This window comes from Drosophila takahashii, chromosome X (assembly GCF_030179915.1).
Source record: "Drosophila takahashii strain IR98-3 E-12201 chromosome X, DtakHiC1v2, whole genome shotgun sequence".
Lineage (NCBI taxonomy): Eukaryota > Metazoa > Arthropoda > Insecta > Diptera > Drosophilidae > Drosophila > Drosophila takahashii.
In genome coordinates, this window is record NC_091683.1 from 5,761,626 (window position 1) to 5,788,670 (window position 27,045).

The 27,045-nt window shown below is 37.6% G+C and overlaps 1 protein-coding gene across 2 annotated transcripts; it reads right to left on the reverse strand.

The window, feature by feature from the left end:
- Positions 1–1,159: 1,159 nt before the first annotated feature.
- LOC108066929 (peptidyl-prolyl cis-trans isomerase G) lies at positions 1,160–23,030 on the reverse strand. Of its 2 annotated transcripts, none has more exons than XM_070218902.1 (5): positions 22,950–23,030; positions 7,187–7,492; positions 6,494–6,720; positions 4,270–5,015; positions 1,160–3,862 (listed from the first exon to the last, which is right to left on the reverse strand). In XM_070218902.1, the coding sequence occupies exons 2-5, from the start codon at positions 7,379–7,381 to the stop codon at positions 1,959–1,961; spliced, it is 3,072 nt and encodes a 1,023-aa protein (XP_070075003.1). In that variant the 5' UTR covers positions 7,382–7,492; positions 22,950–23,030; the 3' UTR covers positions 1,160–1,958. The 2 variants fall into 2 exon arrangements, with proteins under 2 accessions (XP_070075003.1, XP_017011211.2); XM_017155722.3 differs by lacking the exon at positions 22,950–23,030 and adding an exon at positions 11,160–11,292.
- Between the last annotated feature and the right edge of the window lie 4,015 nt (positions 23,031–27,045).

A 27,045-nucleotide genomic window follows, 5' to 3' on the forward strand; every position in this document is an offset into this window, starting at 1 on the left:
TCAGTCGGAAAGTGCACTGATATTAATTATAAGGTTGTAAGCTGCTCAAAACAGCTTTCCTTTTTGATTTGGGACCATTTTTGTCCAAGTTACAGCAAAAACCCTATTTAGCAAAATTCAAATTTTTGTCCAAAAAAAGATCTTAATTTTTACCCCAAAAACAAACAGTATTTTGGCCATAATAATGGAAATAATGATCCAAACAGGGAATGTCATACCTCGTTGAACTCGTAATAAAATTCCCTATCGATTGGCATTTCAACCTGGAAATTTTTAATTTTTGCCATTTTTTGGAAAAAATGTTGATGGTACCCCTTACCAAAAATGCGAAAATTGGGTCAAAAATTAATTTTCTCAAATCAGTCGGAAAGCGCACTGATATTAATTATAGGGTTGTAAGCTGCTCAAAACAGTTTGCCTTTTTGATTTGGGACCATTTTTGTCCAAGTTACAGCAAAAAATCTATAACTTAAAATGAAATTTTTACCAAAAATCAAGATCCTGATTTTCCAGCCCAAAAAATAACAGTATTTTGGCCACAACAATGGCAATAATGGTCCAAATATGCAATGTAATACCTTTCTGAACTCGTTATTAAATTCCCAATCGATTGGCATTCAAACCTACAAATTTTTAAATTTTGTAATTTTTCGCAAAAAATTGTGATGTAACCCCTTATCAAAAATGAGAAAATTGGTTATTTAATTTATTTTATAAAATCAGTAAAAAAGTGATGAGGATCGTTTGCTATGGATGCCAGTTCCTTATACCAATAGTTTTTCTTTTACTGTGGGACCTTTATTGACAAAGTTACGAAGAAAATCAACTAGAAAATCCATAATTTTGGGAAAATCTTGATCTTGATATTTTTAGTGAAGTCAACAACTAAAGTGGCGCCATCTGGATGCCTATTTATTTCGATTTTAGTTTACAGAGCGGGTATATAATGGTCGATCAGCCTTCTCCTTTCCCTTTGACTTGGGTAAAAGCTTTCGACATGTAATAAACATGTAGAAATTTTTAAGGTTCGTGGTAAAAGTCATGGCTAATTTCGTCATGTATTCACGATCTTAATTTTGGTGGTAGCTTAGGATTTTGGCAGTCCACTTTGAGTTTCAAAGTTTATTAAAAGTAAATTAAACATAGAAAACGAAAGGTATATTTTTTTCTAGCGCTTTATTAATGCAAATATCAAGTTGATAACAATAGATACATCAGCTATATGTATATGTTTATGTGGTATATATTTATCTATATTATATGCTTACAGATATCAGATATCGTGACATATGTGAACTGCATAGCAAAAAAAAAAGGCGAAACACCAACCAACCGCGCAACTTAAGGTAGCAAAAAAACAAAAAAAAAAAAGTGGTAAGAAATCCAATCCGATTCTTGTTTCGTTGGCATTCAGATAACATTAGATTCATATACAAATAATCGTAGGCTAAATCAGTATTATGCATATAATAAAAACACGATTTCTCTCTCTGAAGGCACATAATTACAGGGGCTGGCGCCTTTTTCCTCGGTCTCAATGGATTGATATATAGTCTTGACATCTGCATATATATTTCTCGCGTGAGAGGGCAATCTTTGCTATAGCAATTGAGTATATTGATTATACGTGATAGTTAGCAAAGTGCTTACAAGTGATTTTGTGGTTCGTCGTAAGCAGTTGCCACTGTGGTTATTTCTTAGCCTAAATGTTTACATGGATATATTTTATAACGTCGAGTGGCGCAGAAATCTCGAAATATTTCCAGGGGATCTGTGGAATTCTCTATTAAAAGTAATTACAGAATTTTTTTTGTAAATCTTTCAAAAGTCAAGATCCCTGGAGATTTAGGCGACACTCTGTATATTTCCCCCCTTCGATTAGTTTGGATTTCGTTGCACGGTTCTAGCTTTTGGTCATCGGGGGTGTTCTTTTCTCCCTTCCCCCAAAAGTTCTCTACTTAATAGGGATTAACTGCCGCCAGACCCACGCGTCCTCCGGATCTGGCGAACACGGGCTCTGCATAGCTGTGTCTGTAGCCCTTGGGCATTTGGGCCAGTGGTTTACCGCTATTTCCGCCGGAAGAACCACCACCGCCGCCGCCTCCCACTTCTCCGGATCTGATGGGCGTGGCCGCGGGCGAGGGATAGCGCTCCAAGTGGCCGCGACCCGAACCCGTTGTCGATGGATTCTTCGTTTCGACATTCTGCAGGAATTCCCGGGAGCGGGCTCTTCCGCCCGGCCTCTCCCGCTCACGCTCTCGCTCTCTTTCGACTCTCTCTCCTCGCTCTCCTCTCTCATGGCGATAGGGATCCCGGGACTGCTCTCTATTATAATCTCTCTCGCGCTCGCGCTCCCTCTCACGATCCCTCTCTCGATCCCGAATATTTCGATCCATAAGTCTGGTGGGCGCCGGGTGAGCTGGTTCCGGTGGTTCCCATTCTCCGCGCGATCTGGCTCGCGAACGATTGGACTTTTCGCTTACCACCACCGGTGGAGGTTCCTCCTCCTCGCTCCACTGTTCATAGGTGCTGGGTGGCTCCACGGAACCGCGACGCCGGCGGGAGGATGACCTATAGGGATCCCTTGGGTCCCTTGGATCTCTTTGATCCCTGTGTATCGGCGTGTCGCGTTCATCCAAATCCGGATAACGATTAACCCCCGGACGCTGCTCCATGGCCCGGAACTTGTCCTTGGCATCGTGGAAGCGATCCCGCTGCGATCCCTGCGCCGGCGGCTCCCGCTCCCGCTGATCCCTGATCTTGGGACTGGCATCGCCATAGCGCATGCCCGTGGACTTCATCATCTTCTCCATGCTCTGTATGTAGGGCAGGCTCTCGGCTTCCCTGTAGGGATTGCGATCCCTCGAGTGATCTCTCTCCCGCTCTCTTTCGTGATCCCTTCGCCGCTCTCGATCCACCTGATCCCTCTCCCGATCACGATCCCTCTCGCGTTCACGATCCCTCTCCCGATCATGTCGGATCCTTTCGGTGGTCCTTTGACCCACCAAATCACCAGTGCCCCTGTGAACAGCGGCGTATTTGTTGTGACCAGCTCCCTCCAAGGGCAGTTGATGATCCGCCGGCTGCTCCACATAGCGCTGCTGGCGATACCGCTGCTGATCCTCGCCAGCGCCGCCGTAGCTCTTGAGCAGCTGCTGCTTCTTCACCGAGTACTCCATGAACTTTTGCTTGTCGGTGAGGTTGCCGTTCTCCGTCTTGCGACTGTGATGGTGGTGGATGATCGGTGCTCCTCCTCCCTGCAGGGGTTCACTGCCCTGGTCCGAATCCTCGAAGTCGTCGTGATGATGATGATTATCCTCCAACCGCGAGGAGCGCGGCTTGCGTTCCCTTTCGTGGGATAGCTTCTTGTTCAGCAACCGATTGATCTCGTTGTATTTGTCCGTATCCCGGAGCTTGGCCGGATGACTGGGCTGGTTGGCATGGAGCTGCTGCTCCTGCTGCATCACCCGGTTGAACTTGGCATCGTAGTCGGCGGGTCGCATGATAATCGGCTTGATCTCATCCTCGCGACTCCAGGATTTGTTCGAAATGGAAGCTGGCGTCTTGGTTCGCTCCCTTTCCCTCTCCCTATCCCTTTCTCTATCTCTTTCTCTATCTCTTTCCCTCTCTCTGTCTCTCTCCCTTTCCCTCTCCCTCTCCCTTTCCCTTTCCCTCTCCCTCTCCAGTTCCCTTTCGCTGGGACGCGGCTGATATGGTTTGGCTGGCAGATCCCGCAGATAGCTGTCCTCCGGCGGCTGGACGGCGCTCTTCCTCTTCAGTTGCCCATGATGGGGCAATGCGATTTGTGACGGCTTCAGGGCAATCACCGAGTTGTCCGCCTCGTTCGACCAGTGCTCGTCATCTAGAGAGGGTGAGGAAATGAAAATATATCAGTTAAAAATGTTATAAAATATATATAAGGCTAAGAAGTGAAAACTAAGAATAACTTAAATGATGATTCCTCAAAAAAAATTTTCTTTTTGAATAAAATTTATAGAATAACAATAACTGCATGATTTAATGTGACATAGTTATTATTATAATATTTTTTCTGAATTTCGGTTATTTTTCAGATCATATATAAGTGATTTAATAATTTTCTATGACTGGCATTCAAACGAATAAGACATAGTTATTATTAAAATATTATTTCTGAATTTCGGTTTTTTTTTTAGATTTTTAAGTTAAGCCGTTTTGGCTACCAAGTCAACCTTCCGTTTTTTTAAGCGACTCTTTTATTAGTATAGACGAATAATAAGTAATACTTACCGCTGGAGCTGTTGAGCTCCTGTCGCTCGGGACTGGGGGCCAGGTCGGAACCGATGCCCGAGGAGCCGCGGGAGGAGACCTGCTTGCCATTGGCGTTGGCCGCTCCCCCCACCCCTCCTCCGCCGCTCGTTGCCGCACCGCTGGCTGCCGCGCCCTGACCACCTGGGCCCTTCGGCGAACCACCCACAATGAGGGCGTTGCGGCAGCGCCTCAGCTCGATGGCCGTCAGATTGCCCTTGGATCGGTGCACCGTATCGTAGTCCCGCGGCGGCAGCAACAAGGGCGGTCCGTTGCCATTCAACTTGGCCCTCAGCTCGGCGGCCAGCGAATCGAAGAGGTCGCTATTCTGCTGCGGCGTCAGCGGCGGATGGTGCAGCGGAGGATGTGGCGGATGTGGATGTGGATGTGGATGGGAGTGGGAGTGGGGATGCTGCTGCTGTTTGCCATGCGGCGGTGAGCGAGAAACTGGCGAAGATCCGCCGGCCAGGCCAGCGTGCTCCTCGCTGCACTCCGACTCCCGGGTGCTGTTGCCCGTATCGCTGCCCAGGGAGCTGCTGAATCGCTTGGGCGAGGAGGTCTCGTGCCGGCGACCCTGGTAGCCTCCTCCTCCTCCTCCCGACTGTTGTGACTGCAGTTGGTGGTGGTGCGATCCCGGTCCTCCTGAGGACGAGGACTTGCCATTCCCATTCGACTCGTGTCGCTTCTCGTTGCCGCCGTTCATGGGAATCGGCGGCAGGATGCCCAGCCTGCAAATGGAAATTGCGTAAGTATTTATAATTTTTTCTTTAAATTAAATAATTAAGAAATAAGTAAAATCTAGCCAAACTCTATCTTCAGCTTTAACATCTTTAATTTATTTTAATTTTAATTATTATTTTATTTTTTTTATTTTTTTTATTTTTTTTTTATTATTTTATTTACATTTTTTAATTGAAAATGTATTTAAATTAGAAGGAACTTTGACCTATTATTTAAGTTGAACAGTTAAGAGTTTCCATTTGATTACAAACTATATTCTATAAGAATCTACCATAGGTACATATAAAATTCTCCTTAATATTTTAGGAATCAATTTCAAAGCCCAAACCAGTAAAGCTACTTCGTCCATATTTTAATCAAATATTCGTAATATAGTATAGGTTTTTGCTAAGGTCTGATTTCCCCTTAAGAGACCCATATTAAATCCAAATTAATAATAATATTTATATCAATATGACGACAAGAAAATTTATTATTTGGTATTTTAATGTAAATTTTATATAAAAGCGCAGTTTATTTTGTTGGTGCTTTGGAAAGGCCACTAAAATATGATTAATCATTGGCCAAGTTCAAGTGCTCGACCGTTAGCTACCAGAATTCTAGAGTTTTTCCTCCTCGCCTGGCAGCTTTTCAACGTTTATCGATGGTGACAGCTTGGCTGAGCGGCAGCTTTGAAAGCAGAATTTCCGCGAAGCCATCAAGCGAGCTTGAAGAGGCATTTAAGATATTTAAAGTCATGGACTTGGAAGAGCATGTGGATGTGAATGTGGATGTGGGTGCAGCGTGGGCGATGGCGATGGCAGAATCGCTGGGCTGTCTTCGTGGGAATGCGGCAGTCGGTGGAGATTGCCATTGCAATTACGGGGCCACTGGGAGACCTCAAGCTGGGAGTCCAAGAGCCCCCATTATTATCATCATCAAACCCCCTCCTGCCGACCAGGGCGATTATCACGATCGGTCGTCATGTGTTTGGGTGAGTGTGTCTAATGGAGTGACTAAGTGGCCCGGCTGCTTCGGCTTCGGCTTCGGCTTCCTGCTCGCTGCCAAAGTTTGCGGCACAATTAATTAAATGTTGCATAACAAAAGTCCCCAGCACTCGCAAAAAAAAACTACTAAACTACAGCTGAAAATGCCCAATTAACATTATAATGTGCAACTGTATTAAAAGTGGGAGTTGTAATATTTTCATGCTTTTAAAAATCCTTTTTAAATCAATTTTAAATATAATTTATATAATAAGTGCATTTTATAAATCATAACTTTCTGCATAAATTTTAGGAAAATATAAAAACAGCTAAAATCACTTTAAGGTGTCTAAAAGTATGCAACAATATATTTCTAATCCAAAAGTATTATGAATTCATAGAAAGAAGACGACTATCCTTTATTCACATCATACTTTGAGGCACTTATTTTAATATTTAAAAGTAAGTTCATTTTTTAAAATATTTTATTAAAAACCCACCTGGTCTCCAGCTCCTCGAAGCGCTTCTGGTTGTCGGGCCGGTTGATGAGGATCTGCAGCTGGAGGTGCAGCGCCTCCGCCGTCGTCTCCGAATCGCAGCGGTAGGCGTGGACGTGGAGCGGACACTTGGTGGCCGGATTGTAGAGCAGCAGCACGCAGGCGACGATGTCGTCCGTCTGCACGGAGCTGGTTATGGCACTGTGTGGAATCAGATGCTTCGAGGCCCCCTGCGGATAAGGATGGATATGGATGGATGTTCGAGAACAGGGATTAATGGGTGCGCCACTCAGCGGAAATCGGATTACAGTTTTCGGAATTAAAATAGGAGCCAAATAAATAAATAAAAAGAAGAACCAAGTCAAAAATTCCAACGAGGCTTAAATATTTTTATTATATTACTATTATATTGCAAAATATTCAAATTTCATTTGAGCGCTTTAATATAAATATGATGGAACAAAAATGATTTATTTTCGACTTTAATTTGAATTAAATTTCATATAAAACCTTTAATTTGATAAGAAAAATAAATAAAAATATATGGTTGCCTTATAAGGTATTATTACTTGTTCGTTTAGGGTTTTGGTTAAATAATAAATATATTAACTTTAAGATTTATTGAAATTAAATTAAATTAAAATTTCTATCCATTTTTTACTCATCGAAATTATTTATTATTCTAGTGGAAAATACCTGGACGATCTTGATGCCCTTGTGGGAGACCTGGAGCGTGACCTTGAGCGGCTCCTGGCCGCGGGACCTGTCCACCAAATAGGGGAGGACCGAATTGATAACGCGGGCGCCCCGCAGCCCCTTCGCCTCCTCGGCGCCCAGGAACCACACATAATAGGAGGCCTTCTGCACGTCGCGACGCAGGCGCAGCGCCATCTTCAGGACGGAATGTGCGACTCAGGCACACTCAAAGAAAATGGGGCGACTATTCGAAAGGCGATTTATCGTCGATGGTCGGGTGTAAATGCTAATTGGCATTTAGATCATCTGGAAAAGGGGTAAGTCTTTGGTTATTCAGAAAAAAACATATATCAAAGTTTCAATCAAAATAGATCTCAACATAGTAAAATATTTTTTATAGAATCAAAATTTTAATAATTATTTGATTGTACTTGATCTTTACAAAATCGTCAAATTCAATAGTTCAATAACAACTAAACTTAATTTCAATACCAATAACAAATATTGAGCAGTTGAAAAGCAATAACATGTTTTCTGTATAATTAGAAACGAAGTCAAGGCAAAGAAACATAAATTACAAATCACTTAATGAAATCACAAGATTTACATAGGCTGGGAAATCGGATTAAGAGGGTTTTAGTAAATAAAACAGAATGGCAATTAAAATTTGTAATTTAAAAACATGTTTGACTGCAAATTTTTGAGGAATTCCTAATGGACGATTACATAAAGCGTTTAAACTTATAGCAATTAAGTAAGCGCTGGTCATTACTCCAAATACTATAATACTATGGTATTTTTGGTTACCATTAATAATAATAAAAATATAAATACAAATTCCAAGTTATTAGGATAAAACTTTTAAATCTACTAAGATTATATATACAAATTTAAGACAGCCAAGTATATAAAAGTTTATAACAAAAGGTAAACATGTGCTAAATTCCACTGACGAAAAACAGGTTTGCTAAAATAAACAGAAAAACAGAGTGGAAACGTTTGATTCTTGAAGATTTCTAACAGAGCCAACCGTTAGCTTCCTCGAAAGATCAAAACACAAATCGGAAGACTTAAGATTCCCCAAAAACGTAATCCCATTAGATTGTGAAAAAAAAGAGAACTGCCTGTTGCCCACGTATGAAATTATATCGGCAATCGAGTATGACTAATGACGCCACAAATCAGAGATCTTAATGTCAAAGAGGAAACGTTTCCACCGGTGGATTTCAAATTGATCGAAAACCGAACAGAAACTGGAATGCAAATCAACTGTTTTTTTTCGATAGGCACTGTAAGAAGTGGCTAACGGCAAACCAGATGGATTCAAATGCAATCTCGTCATGTGTCATAATTCTGTGAGAAAACGAGAAAACCAGAAAACAATCCGTGGAGGAACATCAAAACTGGGGCCAAAAACGACAAAAAAAACCGACCAAAATCGAACCGGCCAAACAGGCAAACGGTATTAACCCGTCACACAGGTGTTGGGATGCCATTTAAATGCACAGAGAAAACAATATATGTCTTAGTTTTGAGATTCTATTATCATCATATCATATGATATCATGTAATATCACATCCCCTTATCAAGTTTTGTTTTCATAATTACATTTTAAATGCTTTAAGTGCCATTACATTTTATCTCAAAGTACAAATCAATTTATTTATGACCATATAATAAACCATTGTTTTTTAGAACATTTTTTATAAGATCTTTAATTAGTTAAACATTAAAAATTCCCAAATTTTTGGCCATTTCACCTTCATTGGTAGTTTTAACAACATTGGCATGACCTACTAATATATTTTTATTTAAATACATTTAAGTGTAGTAACTTTTCTCAGTGCATTATACTGTGTATGGGATTCTCCCCTCATAACTTTGATAATCGATGATACCGCGTAGGCCAAAGGAATCTTGTTTTTTCAGTTATGCATTCAGCTCTCAACAACAAGGCAAATAAAAACCGCAGAGGAGGCGACTCTTTATTGTGTGCTTTAAAAATTTACATACTGTCGTATACAAAAGTCGCTGAGAGAACATACATATATAGTATATTGAAAAATAGCTGCCCACAAACGATATTATTAACCTCAAAACGGATCTAAATATATTAAATATACGAGAATGCATGATAATAACAAAAACCTGACAGAATGCGATAAAAACACAGCTGGCTTTTGAGAATGCGAAGTTCTATAAAGAAATTTGGCAGTACGTGATTTTTCGCAGCTTAGCATTTATGGGAATCGCAAACAATTCGGAAAAAGCTACAAACTAAGACTTTGAGTTTTAAATGAAATCTTATGTGTGATAATTCGGTTTTGGCTAATTTTCAATTTAGTTTTCAAGCGAAATAGTTATGGAAGTAAATAATTTTAAATTCGTTTCGTTTGGATATCTCTTTGAATATATTCCAGGAAGTATGGATATTGAGTCACAAAAAAGATTGTGGTTTTTTACAATTATCTACGGATTTCTTGTGGTCGAAACTTGTTTTAAAAGCATTTCCTACATGAGAATTTTGATTGATGGCCCTCTTAACTGAAGTCACCTGTTTTTCTGATACTTTTTCCAATATTTGTAATAAAAATAATGTCTAAGTATTTATTATTTATTTAAAAAATATAAAAATGGCAGACTTTTCTGCTCAACCTTTTAGTTCTAAATTTAGTTAAATATTCAGCAGACCAGTTCGGAGTCAGGAACTCCCTGGAGCCGCAAGAAAAAACCAAAATAGATTTCCATTTTATGCGAATGTGATGAAAGAGCCCCATGTTCGTACCACAGTTGAAGATATTAGCATAAACAATCCGTTTGCTGATCAGCCAAGCAGCAAATAAACAATTTGCAAAGAGATCTTTTGTTATGCCGGATTGTATCTGTCTGGGGCTTTGTGTATATAAGGTGAGGTGTATCTAAGCAATCTGTAGAATCATCTGTCCATAATAACACAAGTTTCATGTCTCGGCGCCTTGTTTTTTTTTATAGCTGAGTTTAACTACGATTCGGAATTTTCGTATATGATTTGTTAATGCGAATATTAAATAATTTTGTACGCCAAAACTTTGAATATTAAATTATTATAGTACACTAAATGTTGTACTTGCCAGATAATATAAAATCGAAATATATTAATTTTTCAATATTTTTTTAATCGTATGTTACTCATACTATTTTTGTTATTTTTTATAATATTTAATAAATATATTTTTTTAAACTGTTTTATATCCATTCGGTATTACAGGGCAAATAAAGCATGTTTATAAGCATTAGCACTCAAAAATATATATATCTGTATAAGCCAAAGATTAACTTTAATAAAACTAAGTACGAGTTCTTAAGTCCTTGTTGAGCTTGTTGATATTTTCACAGATTAATTATATTTAAAGATGTTAAAAAATGCATTAAAAATTAAAGAATTCGGGGCTTTTCTTCAAGAGTTCTTCAAAGAGTTTTTGTTTTCTGTGCATGCAAATCAAGAGTTCTTTGGGCGTTAGTTGTGTGTTATTCTTGTCTTTTGTCTTTTTTGTTGCTCGCCTTTTTTGGCCATTTATTGGATTTGTATGGTTTGGCTTGGTTTGGTTTATTTCAGACCGCTTATAAATGGGTTAAGCGCATTTTCTGCCGCCACTTCGATGCGAATTGGTAACACACACACATACACACATGTATATACACTTTGGCACTTGCACTATTTGTTTGCTCGTTTGTTTTGTTTTGTTTGTTGTTTTTCATTTATTCCTTCTACGCTTTTGCTCCATTTCCGAGCTGAACTCGATCAATGAACCGTTTAAAGCTCTTAGCGCTCACACAGATACGCACGCACACATTCTTGCCGAAGTGGAGCGTTTAAATTTCTAAAAAACTTATTTGATTAACGGTAATGGCCAAGAGAAGAGAGTCTTCTTTCTCTCTGCTGGCACACACATAACATCAGTACCACACACACACACACACACCAGTACACACCTCAGTATCTATGAGTGGTTGGAAGAAACAACAACAACAGAAAAAAAAACGTTAACAAAAAGAGTTCGCTTCACTCGCGCTCAACTTTTTTTTTCAACCGCGAACAGACGTCTCAACGCTTCGACCGCCAGCAATCGACTGACTTGGCTGACTGCCTCTAAAACCGCTCGGAGCCCACAGCTCTCGACCGAGCCGTAACCCCCGCCCAACCGATCCCGCCACATCGGACCCCACGGACCCCACACTGCAAAATAATTCGCTCCTATATTACATACATTTTAATATACCATCCTTAAATTTAAGCTTTGATATCAGAGTTTAATGTAATTTTCAAAAAAAAAATTTTTTTCTTTGTTCAGAGTTCGAATCCCACTGTAAGTTCGTTATATAATATTTTATTATCAGAATTTGATGTATTTTTAATAAAAATACAAACTTTTTTGTTTGTTTAGAGTTCGAAACCAGTGTAAGTTTATTATGTTTCAGTATATCATTCTGAAGAATAAGTTTTAATATCAGGATTTGATGTAATTTTAATAAAATTACAAACTCTAACAAAACCTTGGGTTCAATTACCATTTCTACTCAACGAATTTTTTTTCCTATATATATTTTTATTATTATATTATTTTTATATTAAACTATAATACTTAAACTTCTAAACAGCTACCAGTTATTATGTATAATCACTTAACTAATTTACCATTTTTATTTGGCTACTATTCGTTTTTTCTGTCCGTGTAGCTCGCTACAACTTGGCCCGAACGAAGCCGAGCCCGAACTTGTTTTTTGGCTTAGGCCGCAAAGAAAGTCAAGTCGCGCGTATGTACGTAGTACCCACTGCTGTATATCGCACCTTGGGCCAGGTGATCGTACAAATTGCTCAGCTGTGGTGAATTCTAGAAGTTGTAACCACTGCTTAAATATCATAAATAACGCTTTATTTTAATATCTATACATAATAAAATAACACCCAAAAACACAACCATTTGATATAAAAATCTATAAAAAAACCGAAATTCAGAAATAATTTGAATAAATAAATAGGAATCTTTAAAAAATAATTAAAATTTTTGTTTTACTACACAAAAGTTTTTTTTATTAAAGTAATGTTTGTATTCAAACCTATAAAAATCCCAAGAAGTTCTTTGGGTTAATATCAAATACCCCTTATCTTATCGATCAAATCCGATCAAATTCGATTGAAACCACTGTTCGGTTGTCTTGATTGTGGAGTCTTGTGCTGGAATGTGTTGAAATTAAAAGTTGTTGGGTTTTTGGGCGCAGCACGATCAACTTTGCGGCCCTGGCCAACGTGTTGTTGTTGTTGCTTGCTGCTGTTGCTGTTGTTGTTACCGCCGCCGTTGACTTCTTTTTGTTTTTGGCTTAGACAGGTGTACAGACGCTATTGTTGTTGCCACTGGTTGACGGTGGTGGTGGTTGTGGTGCTATTGATATAGCATTGAGCACTTTTTGAAAAGCCGTCGTGCATTCTACAAGTTTTCCAGCCACCACCACCGCCACTTGGCCAACATTGATTGTGGTTGCAAAAAAAAAAAATCAACGAAAATAAAGTAGTAAAGAAAAAACTCGATGAGAAAATGAAAAACTTGGCATTTAACTTGGACTTTTCGGCTGGTGGACCAGTGAAATCCGTGAAGCATTTTCAAAACGGAAATGCTCAAATTTAGCCAAGGTGTCGATTCGGCAGTTGGCCCAGTTCTTGATCTCGTTTTTCGAATATTTCCTATGCTACTATGCCCGACATATTGAGTTTGATGGATGGATGGATGAAGTGACAATGTGGAGTCAACTTGTTTTTGCGGTCCGGCGGCTCCATTTGATTCATGTTCTAATCCGATGGAGTGCCATAAATCGCTTCAATTTATGCGACAATCATCTCAAGTTGATGTGGTATTTATTTCAAAAATATACGAATATTTGTTGTGCAAATAAGATAAATTACATAGGAAATTTCGTTTAATTTCTGTTTGTTTGTTTTAAAAATTTTTTTTTTGTATATTTAGTAAAATATTTCTTATAAAAATGTTTGATCTATCTTTTGTTATGAAATCCGTTGTTAACAGGAAATCTCCAACTTATCCCAGTAATAACTTCATTTGCGGCTAAAACCCTTTTGTAATTATTTCCCATTTCCAAATTAAACCGCATATCTGCTTATCTCAATCTGTAGATTTGTCCATTACTCCAGCAAATGAAGTTATAACAAGGTGTGGTGCGTTTTATTTCCTTCTAAACCGCCCGAAAACCATCAGTATTTCCTCAATTAACCGAAGAAATTGCTCCATAAAAATGGTTGTAGTGCATTTTCGGTCGAACAACAATGGTTGTTGGGCCACATTTACAGAATGATGGAGCATAATTTATAGATATTTTTTTGGCTCTTTGGTGATTTTTTCAAAGCTATTTGGGTGAGAGATAAATATATTGGGCACTCGTGACAAAATTCAAGACTTTACATGCCAGACCTTAACTTAAGTTTAAGTTAACTTAACACATTGTAAAAACAGCGAAGAGCCATGATAACAATTTAATGACCTTGTGGCATTTTTGAGGGGGGCCCATAAATGCATTTTCGGCACGTTTTTCAGCCAGAGATTTCACCAGCTTTTTGTTTTTTGTTTCTTTTTCCTTTTTGACAAATCCCTGCTAACCCGCTGACATGAAATGGAAGAAAGAAAGAGAGAGAGGCGTCCAAAAAAAAAAAACAATTGCCAAATGGAATTTCACTTTTCTTCGGCGATGGAAAACTTCAAAAAACAGCAGAAAAATTACACATGATACGAGACATGATAATTTGCAATTAAATTCATCTGGGAACTGGTTGCTCAAATATTTATATATATATTTCTTTTTTTTTTTGGGAGAAATCAAGAGATAAATATGGCCAAGGCCAAGGAAGAAGAAGCCAAGTGGGCGACACGCCCCGAGCTCTAGTAACTGATTTGTATGGCAATGGCAGCAGCAGCAAGTGGCTTTCTTTTGGGTGCGACGACACAACGGGTTGTGTGGTGGTTAAGCGTTTTTAATTGAATCGCAATGAGGCGGACGAGAAGTGCAGAGGCGAAATATATACGTGGTTGTGCGGTGTGCACTGGAAAAAAATGTAAAAAAAAATTAAATGAAAAAAGGAAACTAATAAACCAACAAAAGTTAAAAGAAATATTTTTATTTTTTAGATTTTAAAATGGTTATTTATTATTATTTTATTTTTAGCTTTATAAATCTTATTTTATATTTAATAAAATATTTTATAATATAATATAATATTTTAGAATTTTAATTATTTATTATATTATCTAACATTATTTCTAGAATTTTATTTCAGCTATTTCCAGATGTTTTCTTCGCTTTCAGAAAATGCAAATAATTTGCCCATTTCTCACAGTGTACCTGTAGGCAGTGCATAAAGTGTCCGAGAGTCGAGAAACGCGTTAAACCGCTTTTGATTTTTATATGTGCCCGGTAAAAGTGGGTAATCATCATTAGCGGAGGCAAAACCAATCACTATGCCATCTCTCCGCCGAGAAGCCCCCATCCCCATACCATCGATCCCCATACCATCCCGATGCCATCTACCATCCACCATCCACCTGCAGATTAGGCCTCGGTGAGAGTGCGACACAGAGTCTGCGGCAATGGAAATGGAAATGGCAGTGGAATTGGAAAGATACAAATTAAAACATTGCGACCCACTCGATCGGATTGTTTTTTTCTTTATTTATTTTTGATTTTGTTGGCTTTGGAGAGCAGTGAAATTCACCTGGCTCGCCTCGCAAGCTTCTAAGCTCCGAGCTCTGAATTTGTCACCGAAACTTTCAATTACCAATCGGAAAGTGAATTTCACCCAGCTTTGCTTTTATTTTTTATCTGCAGCTCCTTAAATCCAAATGTATCTCGTGTCGGTAATTCAATTACTTTAGTGATTTTCTCCCAGTGAATTTCACTTCTTAAATTGCCAAAAAGGTGTAAAACTTTTAGTTATTAAGGTTAGGATTAATATTAATTTATTTATTGATATATTTAACATTATGTTTAAATTTTCGTTAAGCATAGAAATAATATTTAACATGTATATTTTTTAACCTCTCCGTATTTTTCCGTTAGCCCTTTTTGTATTTTTATTAATTTTATCTTTTAGATGAATTTTACTATTTTTTTTTTCAATTTCGCCACGTAAATGCCCCCGATGGTTATCCTACTTGGCTGACGGCCTCTCGAGCAACTTGGCAACACTTTTGCCACAACAAGTGAAACTCACTTCGAAACTTCGCTCCTCGAAGCGCCAATTCCGAATCTTTGGATCCGAAGTGGAACCGCTCTCTTGTCATCATCATCGTCGTCGTCCCGTTCCCGTGTCTCAGCCTCGAAAACGAAAATACCAAATACCCCGCGAGACGAGCCGACAAAAGAAATTTGATCTATTTCACGTGATTAGCGCAATATAAATTGTTTTCGAGGCTGGAGAAGCCGAGGAAGAAGAAGCTGGAGAAACGGCGAGAAGAGAGTGGAGAGATGACGGCGGAGATTTGCTGGCGGCGGTTCCATCGATTGAAGATTGGGTGAAAACGTATTTTTGGGTGTGTCGTAGAACATCAAACCGCACATAAAATAGCTCGAAATCAAAATAAAATTAAAAATTAAAGCAAAAGTCGAAGGCGTGCCAGCGGCTACTCGAAAATGTAGATGAATCAAGTGATTGACTACGAAATTAATTTGGTGAGATCGTATGAATGAAATTGAATTTAACAAGGAGAAATGGAAACGGTTACTGTGAAGATTTCTGTGAATTTTTCGGAAAGAAATTACTTATTAATTCTTATTATTATATTATAACTATTGTTTTCTCCCAGTCCATTATAGTAGCCGCACCTTTTGTACTTTAAGTCCCTGATAAATGGCCCGATAAAGCGGAACATCAATCAAAGATCATCGCTATCTTGACCAACTCTTTTGATTTCTTTTCTCTGAAGCGTCTCATGCGGGCTCGCGTCGATAGGGGGCGCTTTACATAAGCCCCGAAAAGGCCGAAAACCCAATTTCAGTCCAGTACCATATCCAAGCTATCGTACAATCAATTTGGACAATCTTTACGCGGTGTTAACGCTTCGTAACTTTGCAATTACAATCCAAGAAGAGTGGGGCCTTCGATACGGGCACCTGTAGTTTAACTGCTCTCCACATAACCGAAATTAAATGATATAATTACTCTGCTCGTACTGTTCCAACGACCGCTATCCCACTTTTTTCTGTCTTGCTTCAAGAACTTTTTCGGACGCGTGTCTTTATTTTATTTTATTTTTCCCTCATTTTATCCCTTTATTTCGTGAGTTCTTTCTCTTTTTTAGCTGGTGGAGCCACCCATTACTGTTGGCTTGACTGAACATTTTAAGTTCGAGCAAATTCCAGGAAATCCGAAATCATTTTGGGCACAAGCCAAGCTTTATAGCCACACGAATGATAAAAATGCATGCAATTTATGGGGATTTTAAAATATGAAAGGGGTTACTTTAATGGTTCAAATATTTAAAATAAATTAAAGCTACACAAAAATAAACAAAGAAGTATTTGCAAAAATTATTTAATTATTAAGCATGATAAAAATGCAAACAATTTATAAGGAATAAGAAATATATGTTTTACAAAATTTAAAATAAATTAAAGCAATAAAAAAGTAAGTAAAGAAATATTCCAAAATATTATTTTAAATTATTTAGCCTGATTCATCGGCAACCCTTTCTCCCTTTCTCGCCAAATCCAGCATAAATTTCAATTTATATTATTAATTATGAAGTGAAAGTGCAGATCGGTCAGTCACTCGATCGGGCGAACAGAAGGCGAAATCAATTACTTGTCAATAAGTAAATGCGAACATTTATTTGTTTATTTACCCCGCCCAGGCCAAGGCGACACCCGAACCCATCTCGCTTATATCTCCCATATTTATCGATTCATTACACATTATTTATATTTTTATTTACCCAGCACTTGTGCTTGTTTTTTGGTGAGTGTGAGTGTTCGATGTCGCGGCTGCTGCTGCATTGTATAATAAACAACAATAATAATTATAATTTCCCTCTAATGACAGTGTATAATTTGTAAATAATTGTTGGGCAAAACAGACGGGTAAAATCAAATAAACAGGCAAGTGTAAAAAGCGATTTGGCAATGATGAGTTTGGCCGAAGTGCAAAAAATCACCAACAAATTGAAAATAAAGCAATTAGGTATGAAAATAGAAAAACAAATTGTATGTTTCTTTTTCAAATATTCTATGAAATAATTAATGATTTTATTTATTTAATCTTACATTTTTGGTTGTAAATTATATATATTTGTTAAATGAAAAAATCCTACTAATATAATCGTCAATATGTCTAATCAAAACCATTTATCATGAACTCTAAAAGCCAGTTTTTCTGGTTCTCTTGGGCCTTTCGTTTATTTCGATTACCAAAACGAATAGAAGAATGTGTGCATCGGCAGGGCTGAGAAATTCCTCCTCCTGATCGCTCGTGCTGCTGCCTCATAAACTATATTTAGTCGGACATTTATCTCAATTATAAGGCTTTCGCCACTCAATTCGAAATGCTAATGCCGGTGTGAGATCATTAAGAATCCCCGATAGCTCACTGCCTTCCAACCCTTTTCTCACTTTTTTTTTCCAGCATTTTCAACCTGGCCGAAAACTCGTTTGCCGCCAATCGATTTAGCTATTCCCATCGATTCGCCGCCTCCTTCGATGTGCGCCCATGTGTGTATATATATTACATCATGTGGCATATTATGCGCAAGCCCATAAAGAAAGAGCTGGAAAAAAAGGAAAACGAAACCTAATCAACATGTGAACATTGAGTCAGTTTTTGCTAGGGCTTTTGCTTCCTGATTGCAGCTAGCCAGTCTGCAGCCCCTGACAGGTGCTGATTAACCCACAACTCTTGTGCATTTGCTGCAATTTAAATGCCGAAACATTTTCTTTTTCTTGTTTTTTCTGCATTTTGGGCTGCATTTTGTCATTCTCCGGGTGCGTGTGCCATAAATAACTCGGGAATTGCTCCCAGTTGCTCGCAGTCTCCGCATCTCGGGGCTTATGTAAGTTTCGTCGGCGTCCGAAAAAAACGCAAAAAAACGAAAGACTTAAGACGCGAACTTTTTTTTTCTTTCTGGTTTCTTTTCTTATTTCGTGTTGATGCTTTTTCGGAACATTTCTGCTCTCTAAGTGGTCATTACTCTTTTGAAATAATGTCTTAAATAATTGTTAAAAAAAAAATGTAAATAAATAAAGAAAATAAATGGTTTTAAATCGTTTTATTTAGTGCACCTATATTTTAAGACCAATAAAAAATCTCAGGAACTAGAGATTATAAATATATATTATAAAAAATATTGAACATTACTATTTAATTTATATAAATAATAGAATAATAGTATATAATATAATATATAATATATATAAGTCCTATAAATATAAGACTTTTTTAAACCGTGTCTCAGGTGTTTTTCTATTTAGCCCAAGTGATCCCAGGTTTTTATAGTTTCAACACAAGAGTATGCAATTCTTCGACCTCCTTGGCTGCGTGTCTTCTGGTAACTGTTGTTCCCCTACCCATTTCCTATTAATTTATGTTAATTATTTTTAAAAGAAAAAGCCACACGATGCCTTTGCCGCTCTTCTTCTTTTTCCCTTCTGAGGGTTTTGGGTTGTTGGGTCTCTTCAGCCAGCAGCTCTTTTCCCTTTGTGTTGCTTTTTTTTTTCTCAGCTGGGCACACACAAGTTCACTGACTTGTTGACAATGAATTGACAAAAGCCTGGCCCGGAGCCCCCGTTCCCTTCCCCTGCCTTGCCCCTTGTGAATCTCCGGCGACAGAAGATAGCGGTTGAGAAAGAGTTTTCGAGACGAGGAAGCGACAGTGGGAAGAGACAGAGGCCGGCACAATGGAGAGATGATACCACAGAATACCGAATACCTCTAGCCGTAAGTACATTACACATCTTACACACACGGTGTGTGCGAGTGTGGCAAGAACACTTTGGGCTTGCTGAGGTGAAAGAAATCGCAGCCAGAGGGTCAAGCCAGCAGTTTCGATCAAAGGGGCTAAAAATGGCAGTAGAAGAGTGGCCCATATTTACCACTAAATACTGTGATTTTATTACGAAATATTTAAGATTTCTTTGAGGGGATTTTAATAAAATTTAATATTTAATGGTTACCAACTTTAAGTGTTATACATGCCAAATAAAAATTAAAATATAAATTAACTATCATTTTTGAATGAAAGACATTGTTCATGGAAATAAAATAAATATAATTGAAAATATAAATCCATTTATTTATTTTTATTTGCATATCATTTATATTTTGTATTTATTTACGAGGTATTCCACATGTTCAATCGACCCTTGCCAAAGATGCTGAAAATTAAGACGATTTACTGGCAGACGAATCAAAATCGAAAGAATCTTTTGCGTAGATTTTAGATTCTTAAAGCGAAAAACTGCGCCCGAGGCATTCACAAAATAAAAGCGTGTATTTAGCTTTTTATTTCGCTTGGAAATTGATGCCGATAATGGTGATGATGATGATGGTGCTGGTGATTGTGATGGTGGCTATTGGTTAGTGGTTAGATGGCTGATGTCATGGGCAGGATTTCGAGCCGGTTTTAAATTTGCTTCTTGTCGGGTAATTAAAATATCTTTGCTTCAGTCGGATGCGGGAACCAGCACAAAAACAGCGCTGAATTGAGGTCAGCGTTTTAAAAATAAACCCACATCAAAGCGTATATACGATATATAGAATTAAATATAATTTCTTATTATTTGTGGAAAGTTTGAGGAACTTTTTTGCTCATCACGATGTGACAAGCGAATTTGCCTGGGAACAAATAAAAATGTGCAAAAAGAATTTTTGATCCCGAGATTCCTATTTTATTCCTAACCATTTTCAATTAATTTTCCATTTGTAGAAAATTATGTAGAATGTTATAATATGCCCCAACATTTTGTCAAGTCTCAAAGCGTGTCTCATTAATTATTTCCATAATTTTAAGCTGCTTTTTTCTCTTCTTTTTTGCCCGACAAACTGTAAAGTGCCAAAAGTCTCTGACCATTTCCGCTAAAAAGCAGAACTTTGGCACAACACCTGCCCCGAAAAACAAAAAAGAAAGAAAAAAGTGAGGGAGTGGGGCAGTTATTTTTCGCCCATGCTTGGCTGCAGAAAAATAAATCGTATATACACCTATTTCTTGTTTTTTTTCTGTATTTTACTTGCCCTCAATTGAAAGGCAAGCTGAGCACTCGAAATGACTTCATTTGCACGACTCTTGTTGAGCTCGAAGACTTGGTGTTATTTATTTTTTGTTTCTTGTTATTTTTCTTTGTTTTGCTTATTGGCTGGCTCGCAAATCAAGGTTAATAGCTGACGTCTGGCCGCGCTTTTTCCCCACTCTTTCTGTGTTTTCAGCGGTATACCATATACCATATAGCATACAGCATTTCTGAAATGCGTGCGCCTGCGCAGTGCGCACACCTTTCCAATCAGCCGGCCCGTCAATCAATCAGTCCACAAATTTGTTGTCATGCACGCAATTTGCATAGGCCAAGCTAACTGTAATTGTCCGCAGTAACTGGCTAGCTCAGCTAACTCGGTCTGAACTCGAGTAAACCTCAAAGCCCACAAAACTAAGACCACAGCGATTGGTAACGGTCACGAACCGTTTGCCTCGCCCACAGTTTAAGTTTCGAACGTCTCGAATTTTTGGTCAGCACACCATATACACCGCATATATATTGTCACTTCGACATGTTCACTAAGCTCTTAAGAAAAGACAGCTTTAGGATTTTCAGGAAGTAAGGCTTGAGTTATAAGCAGATTTGGCAAGCAATTGGTAATTTTGAATAATTAAAATATTATTGAATTAATAATAATGATGCCAAATGTTATAAGACTATTTATTCATAAGCCTACAATTAAATACTTGTACTTAAACGGTATTATTTATTAGATTTTAATATTATAGATTTCTTTGCTAAGCCAAAAAATTACAGTACTTTAAATTTAGGAATCAATAAAATACTTTACATCGGGCTAAAAATAAATTAAACGAATGAAAACAATATTATTAAAATTTATTTCCATCGCCTTTGAATCGATCCTTAATTAAAGTGGATAATTGAAATCTCTTTCATGGGCATTAAGCTTTTATTACGATTGCCTTTCCGTTGGCTAAGCCAGCTAATGAAGCCAATTTATTAGGCAAATTTTGCGACAAGTGTTCCATGGTAAAGCAGGTAAAAAATCAAAAAATACCCCACAGAGAATCCGAGCCACCTTAACTTTAACTTTCCTCTCATGTCTGCCCAATTATTTGTATTTCTTTCCATTCAATTGCATTTTAACCTTCAGCATTTCTCAATGGATGAGCTGTGTTGGGCAAAAAAAGCACTAGCTGCAAATAAAAAGTGTCGGTGGATGGCGTTTTTGATTGACATCGGTTGGTTTGGCGAGTGAATCGCTTGGATATTTATTTGGTAGCCTCCTCTCCTCCATGGGAGTTTTTTTTCTCGTACTTCTTCTTTTTTATATTTTTTCTGCGGCATCGGTGAAAGTTGTTGCCTGTCAACTCAAAACATTTGAATGTTTAATTGTTAATTGTATTTCGTTTGCATTTCGCTGACACGGCTCGGTGGCTCAGCCTCTGACCTTTTGGGCAAACGTCCTTCAGATTGGGTTTCTGCTTGGGATTCGGAAGGAAGAAACCGAAGTAAAAACAGGTGAACCAGTGCCACAGGTACAGGTTCGTTTGCCTTTCTCCTCTCTCTGCATTTTTTTCGGGCCAAGTGTTCGATGGTCTTTTGTTGCCGTTTTTGGCATGATTATGCGAACATGCGAAATCGTCGCGACGCGGGGCGACTTTCATTGATCTCCCCCAACGTCGCCGAGAAATATGTGAAAAACAAACAAACGTGCTCGAAAATAAAAAGAAAAACCAAATATCTATCGAGACAATTTCACTTTTCATTGTCTTGTCAACAGGGTTTTGGTTTTTTTGGGTCCTGATCGAAAACCGCTGATTGGGAATTACCTGTGCCTAGGATCCAGTGGCCTTATAAGGCAATCGACTTTCGAAATCTGCAGTCTGCAAACCCAATTAGATTTTAATCAGCACACAAACAAAAATAAATTTTTGGTATTTACAAGCATAGCGTTCTTTCAACAAAAGATGTTATATTTATTTACAAAATTGAATTGACTTCGTTTTATAATTAAGTGATATTTCTTTCAACGTAATAACAACAAATCATGATCATTCAAATGCAAAGTGCAATGTCTTTTGTCAGAAATTATTATTATGCATTATGGCTTTTTTCCGCGGATGCAGCACACATGTGATATGTCTTTTAATATTCACTTAGTGGAAATTTGTGTTGTGGCTTTTTGGTTCATTAACATTTAGCTTTCTACTGGCGGCAAATTAACGTCCAAAATATTTGTACGTGATTTCGAACGCGGCCTTTTGTTAGGGAAAACTGTGTTGTGTTGCCTTTATCAAATGCATTTTGTGGGAAAGAGTGAAAAAGAAAATATTCAAACATGACAATGGCACAATTTATGTAAAATGCATATAAATATTTGTAGTTTCCTTTGTGCCGTGACATTTAATATATTTCTGTGTGTTGTGTGTGTTTTTGTTGAACGAACTCTGAGTTATTTGCGGCCGAAGGAAATGGATATGTTGCATAAACTTTGGAGAAGAAAAATTGAATACTTACCGCCGACATGAAGAAATAAATAGTTTGAGCTGAAGTATTTTTGAAATATGCAAATAGGTCCACGGCTCGAATGATGGTTTCTGCAATGAAAATTGTAATTTGTTAATAACAAACAAACAAATGCCAGGCAATCGCTCAAATGGCACTCCGAAAAATGTCATAACAAGCCCACGAAAAAACAAATGACGACGGGCAAAGCAAATAAAACAAAATTGCAATTGAAATGCCACAGCTAAATGGCAACGACATAAAAGTCTAGAAAAAATATAAACAAAGAAGATATGAATGGATACCCTAGTCCAAGAAAAAACAAAGGCAATTGCAAATTATTTTGAAGAATTTCAAAACAATAAGAAAGGTTGAAAACATTTTTTATTATGCAATAATAAAATAAACTCAAGTAATATACAATTTTTAATTAAAATTTAGAGGGCATAGAAATACCAGTACAAAACTAACCTATGACAAAAATATGTAAAAGATCAGGCTAAAAACCAAGCAAATTCTATAAAACCTCAGACAGTTTGGCTGCTGTGACCCACAAAGGAAAAACCAAAATAAATAAAGAAATACAAATACAAATAGAAAAACCAAAATGTGTCTTTTGGTTTTTGGGATTTTTCGTTTGACTTTTTTATTTGCTTCTTTTTCTGGTTTTGCTGGGGATAATTGCGGCATTTTAAAAGCGCTTGCATTGTTTTCCAAGCTGGTGGCGGATTATGCAATTGCAGGCCGCTTCCCCGACCTCAGCCAACCCACCCCCCGCCCCTCAGCCTCCCCGCCGCCCATCGAACGATGGTGGCAAACATGGAAAAACAGTTATCTGTGAAATTGCATCGACAAACGTGATGAACGTTACCCCAATACACATTTTGAGGCTTGCGAGTAGCAAATGGCGAACGGAGCTTTACACGCAAAGAAAACTTGTGAAAAAAATATCTTATAACATTTTCTATGGGATTTTCAAACAACTTTCATATAAAAATCAATACTTAAAGTTATAAAAATTAATATTAAATAAATGTTCAATTACATTTTTCATTTTTAATATTTTTTGCGGCGTTTCTTAAATATTTTTCTAATTTTTTATACCTATATTGGGGATTTTAAAAGGGTTCAAAATTCAATGTTCAAGAAATATTTATATTTTTGTTTTTAAATGTTTGATGGGGATTTTCTTTAATATTTATCTACAAGATTTACAAGATTTATATTTTCACTATTTATTATTTTAAATTTGTTCCCTATATATTATATGAACTCAAAAATTATCTATTAAGATCCCATTTTTGTTTCCTGTGCTGAAACGGCGACCGTGTCTCCTCGTATTTGGCACAGGCCGGCAGACTTGGCTCTTCCGACTCGAGTGCGCTTGGCTGCCTAATTCTCATGTCATGTCTCAGACAATGCCCACAAGTCCCCTGCGCAGCATCTCCATCCCCAATCCCCGATCTCCAGTTGCAAACTACAATAACAACTGCAACTGCAAACGGCAGCCCCATTGTCGTGGTTCTCGTTTTCGTGGGACGATGAAGATGCGATGCGGGAAGATGCGCCCTGCAAAGTGCACAGTGCACTTTTACCTGCCCATTTCCCGCTGTCGAAACACACCCACAATCCAGCAGCAGAAAACAGTGGCCCCACCAGATCCCCAGTTCGAACGACTGACTGTAACCCATGTCCACAGATCCGCAGATCCACAGATGACACAGTCTCTCACACTGAGGAGTAGCCCCAAAAGCGAAGAAGCGAAGGCAGCTCGAAAAGTTTGGTCTTCTCATTAATTTTAATTTTATTTATATGGCTAAAATATAAATATAAAGATTATTTAAAGGATTTTTTATTAAGTATTAAAAAAGATATAATTATATTTATTTTTAGTTTTTAATTATAAAATTAATAAATATTCTTTTGAAACAACATTCCAATTATGTTAGTACTAATTGCTTAAAGTCAGCAACAATCATTTAAAATTAATGGCCCAAGAACAGGAAGCTTTGTGATAATTAATACTTTCGTAATGATGCCATTCAAAACAGAATTTGCTTTTGGTTTCCTAAGACTGAAGATCCGAGTTAATTAAAAAATAATTAAATCACAGCAAATACGGCTTTTTAATTTTATACGTATTTATAAATTAATTTGAACGAATGTGTTTTTGGGCATAAATAAACAGTTTAAATTCTTGAGATGAATTGAGATTAACTTATATTTAAAGCCAGTTAAGAATTTGGGTATTACATTAATCATAATTTTAAATAAATAGCTTAAAAATATTTTTCAATAGCACATCCTGGAATTAATGGCAATGCACTGAGCGAAACTTTGATGGCCCCTCTCGAGTGTGTGTTGGGAATTTGTGTTAACATTAAAGTTGCCCCTTCTCGGGTAATTACATCTCAGCGGCGACTAACTAAGAGATACAAACACAACACACAAAATTCACAGTTGCAGTTTAATGGGCCTAATGAGCGGTTTGTTCTGTAACAACAGAAACAACAGCAACAACAATGCGAGCAACTAATTCGCCCGATTTGTTGTTGTTTCTGTTGCTGCTGCTGCTGTGCCACATTTTTTCTCTCTTTACATCACTTGTCTTGGGGGCAAGTTCGTTTCCTAAGTCTTTTGTTTTGCTCGCTGGCGTGGGTAAAAAAAGTACTCGAAATAAAACCAGAAAAAAACTCAGAAAAATCAACACGACCAAAGTCGAAATAAAACTGATTTCTATTGCCAGTGCCACGCCTCCTTTTTTGTTTTTTTTTCGTCTATGATTTTTATTCATCAGCGAAACAAACACAGAAATTTGTTCATAGAAAAATTATTCGATTATGACATTGATTATGAAATCTTCGAGTGGGGGAGCGAAGTGAAATCTTTTACGAGTATCCATATCAAAGCGGTCTTGTTTTTTTCTTCTATTCGCTCCTCTCAATCTCAACTATTGACCAAGTCACGCTTTCTTTGAATTTGTATACCATCGTTTCATCTGAGCTTTTTTATTGGGCACATTTTTGCACTAATTAAAAGACAAGTGCTAATTTGATTTAAGCAGAAATTTGTCAAGGGTGCAGACACTAATTTAGTTGAGTAAGCCATTCGAATTGGACGTTGGGTATTACCAAATTATATTTGAAATAAAGTTGAAAGTGCACAACGTGTGAATTTAATTATAAATATGGGAGTAACTCAAAAATACAAAAAAATAAGCAACTGCTGGAGTTAATATTTAATTTTTCGAGTAATAAGCAAGTTTTTGGTTTTGAATTTTATATTACACAGAAGTCCTATTTAAACTGCCAAAAGAAAGTTGGGAAACCTCGCCTTTTCTGTTCGTTTTAAATTTGTATATCAAAATAGTAAACTAGTTTTGCCTTGATTACAATCAATGTAAAAATCACAAAATACAAAGTTGGCAACCTTTTTTGCGGATGCAAAAAGCCGGCTTTAAATTTGGGCAGGCTGTTATAGGTGCACTGCAAAAAAGGCACTTCAATATGGAGCTGAGATTATTAAAATATGAAATGTAGAATGTATAAATATTTTTAAAAGAAATATATTGACAGAATTTCTAATCTAAGAACTTGTGATATTTATTTATATTTTTAATAGACCTTAAATCTTTAGTTTACATCATACTTTTTCTCTGTTCAAAGTTTAAAGAGACACGGACTTTCATCGCATTTTCGTTTCTATTCGCCGTGTTGGCTGTTAGCTCTTAACTGTTATCTGCAACAAATTGATTTGCCTAGTACATGCGAGGTTCGTTAGTCGTTTTATTGCTGAACAGCGCGTTGATGGCCCCCCGACATAAACTTGGTCGCAGAGTCGAAAATCGAAAAGGAAGCGATCCGCGCAGCTACAAATTAAGCAAAAAGTCACTGATTACGTGGCTGGGGAAAAAGTGGGAGGGGCACGGAGGTTGCATCATCGTCATTATAATCGAAGACCCACAAAAGACAATGCTGTCTATAGGGTCTCGACACCTTTTCCCCCGGCCTTTACTTTTAGTTGTTTGGTCTTTTTTTTTTTGTTTTGCTTTTTTTTCTGCCGAGGGTTGCACGCCCAACTGGGAAACGCTTGAATGGAGCCATGTGAT

Excerpts from the sequence above, each read along its gene's own strand:
- LOC108066929 (XM_070218902.1), bottom strand. The coding sequence starts at position 7,381 with ATGGCGCTGCGCCTGCGTCGCGACGTGCAGAAGGCCTCCTATTATGTG. Across the intron at positions 6,721-7,186 it reads AGGGCATCAAGATCGTCCAG|GGGGCCTCGAAGCATCTGAT; the intron begins GTATTTTCCACT and ends CCTTATCCGCAG. Across the intron at positions 3,863-4,269 it reads GGAGCTCAACAGCTCCAGCG|ATGACGAGCACTGGTCGAAC; the intron begins GTAAGTATTACT and ends CACCCTCTCTAG.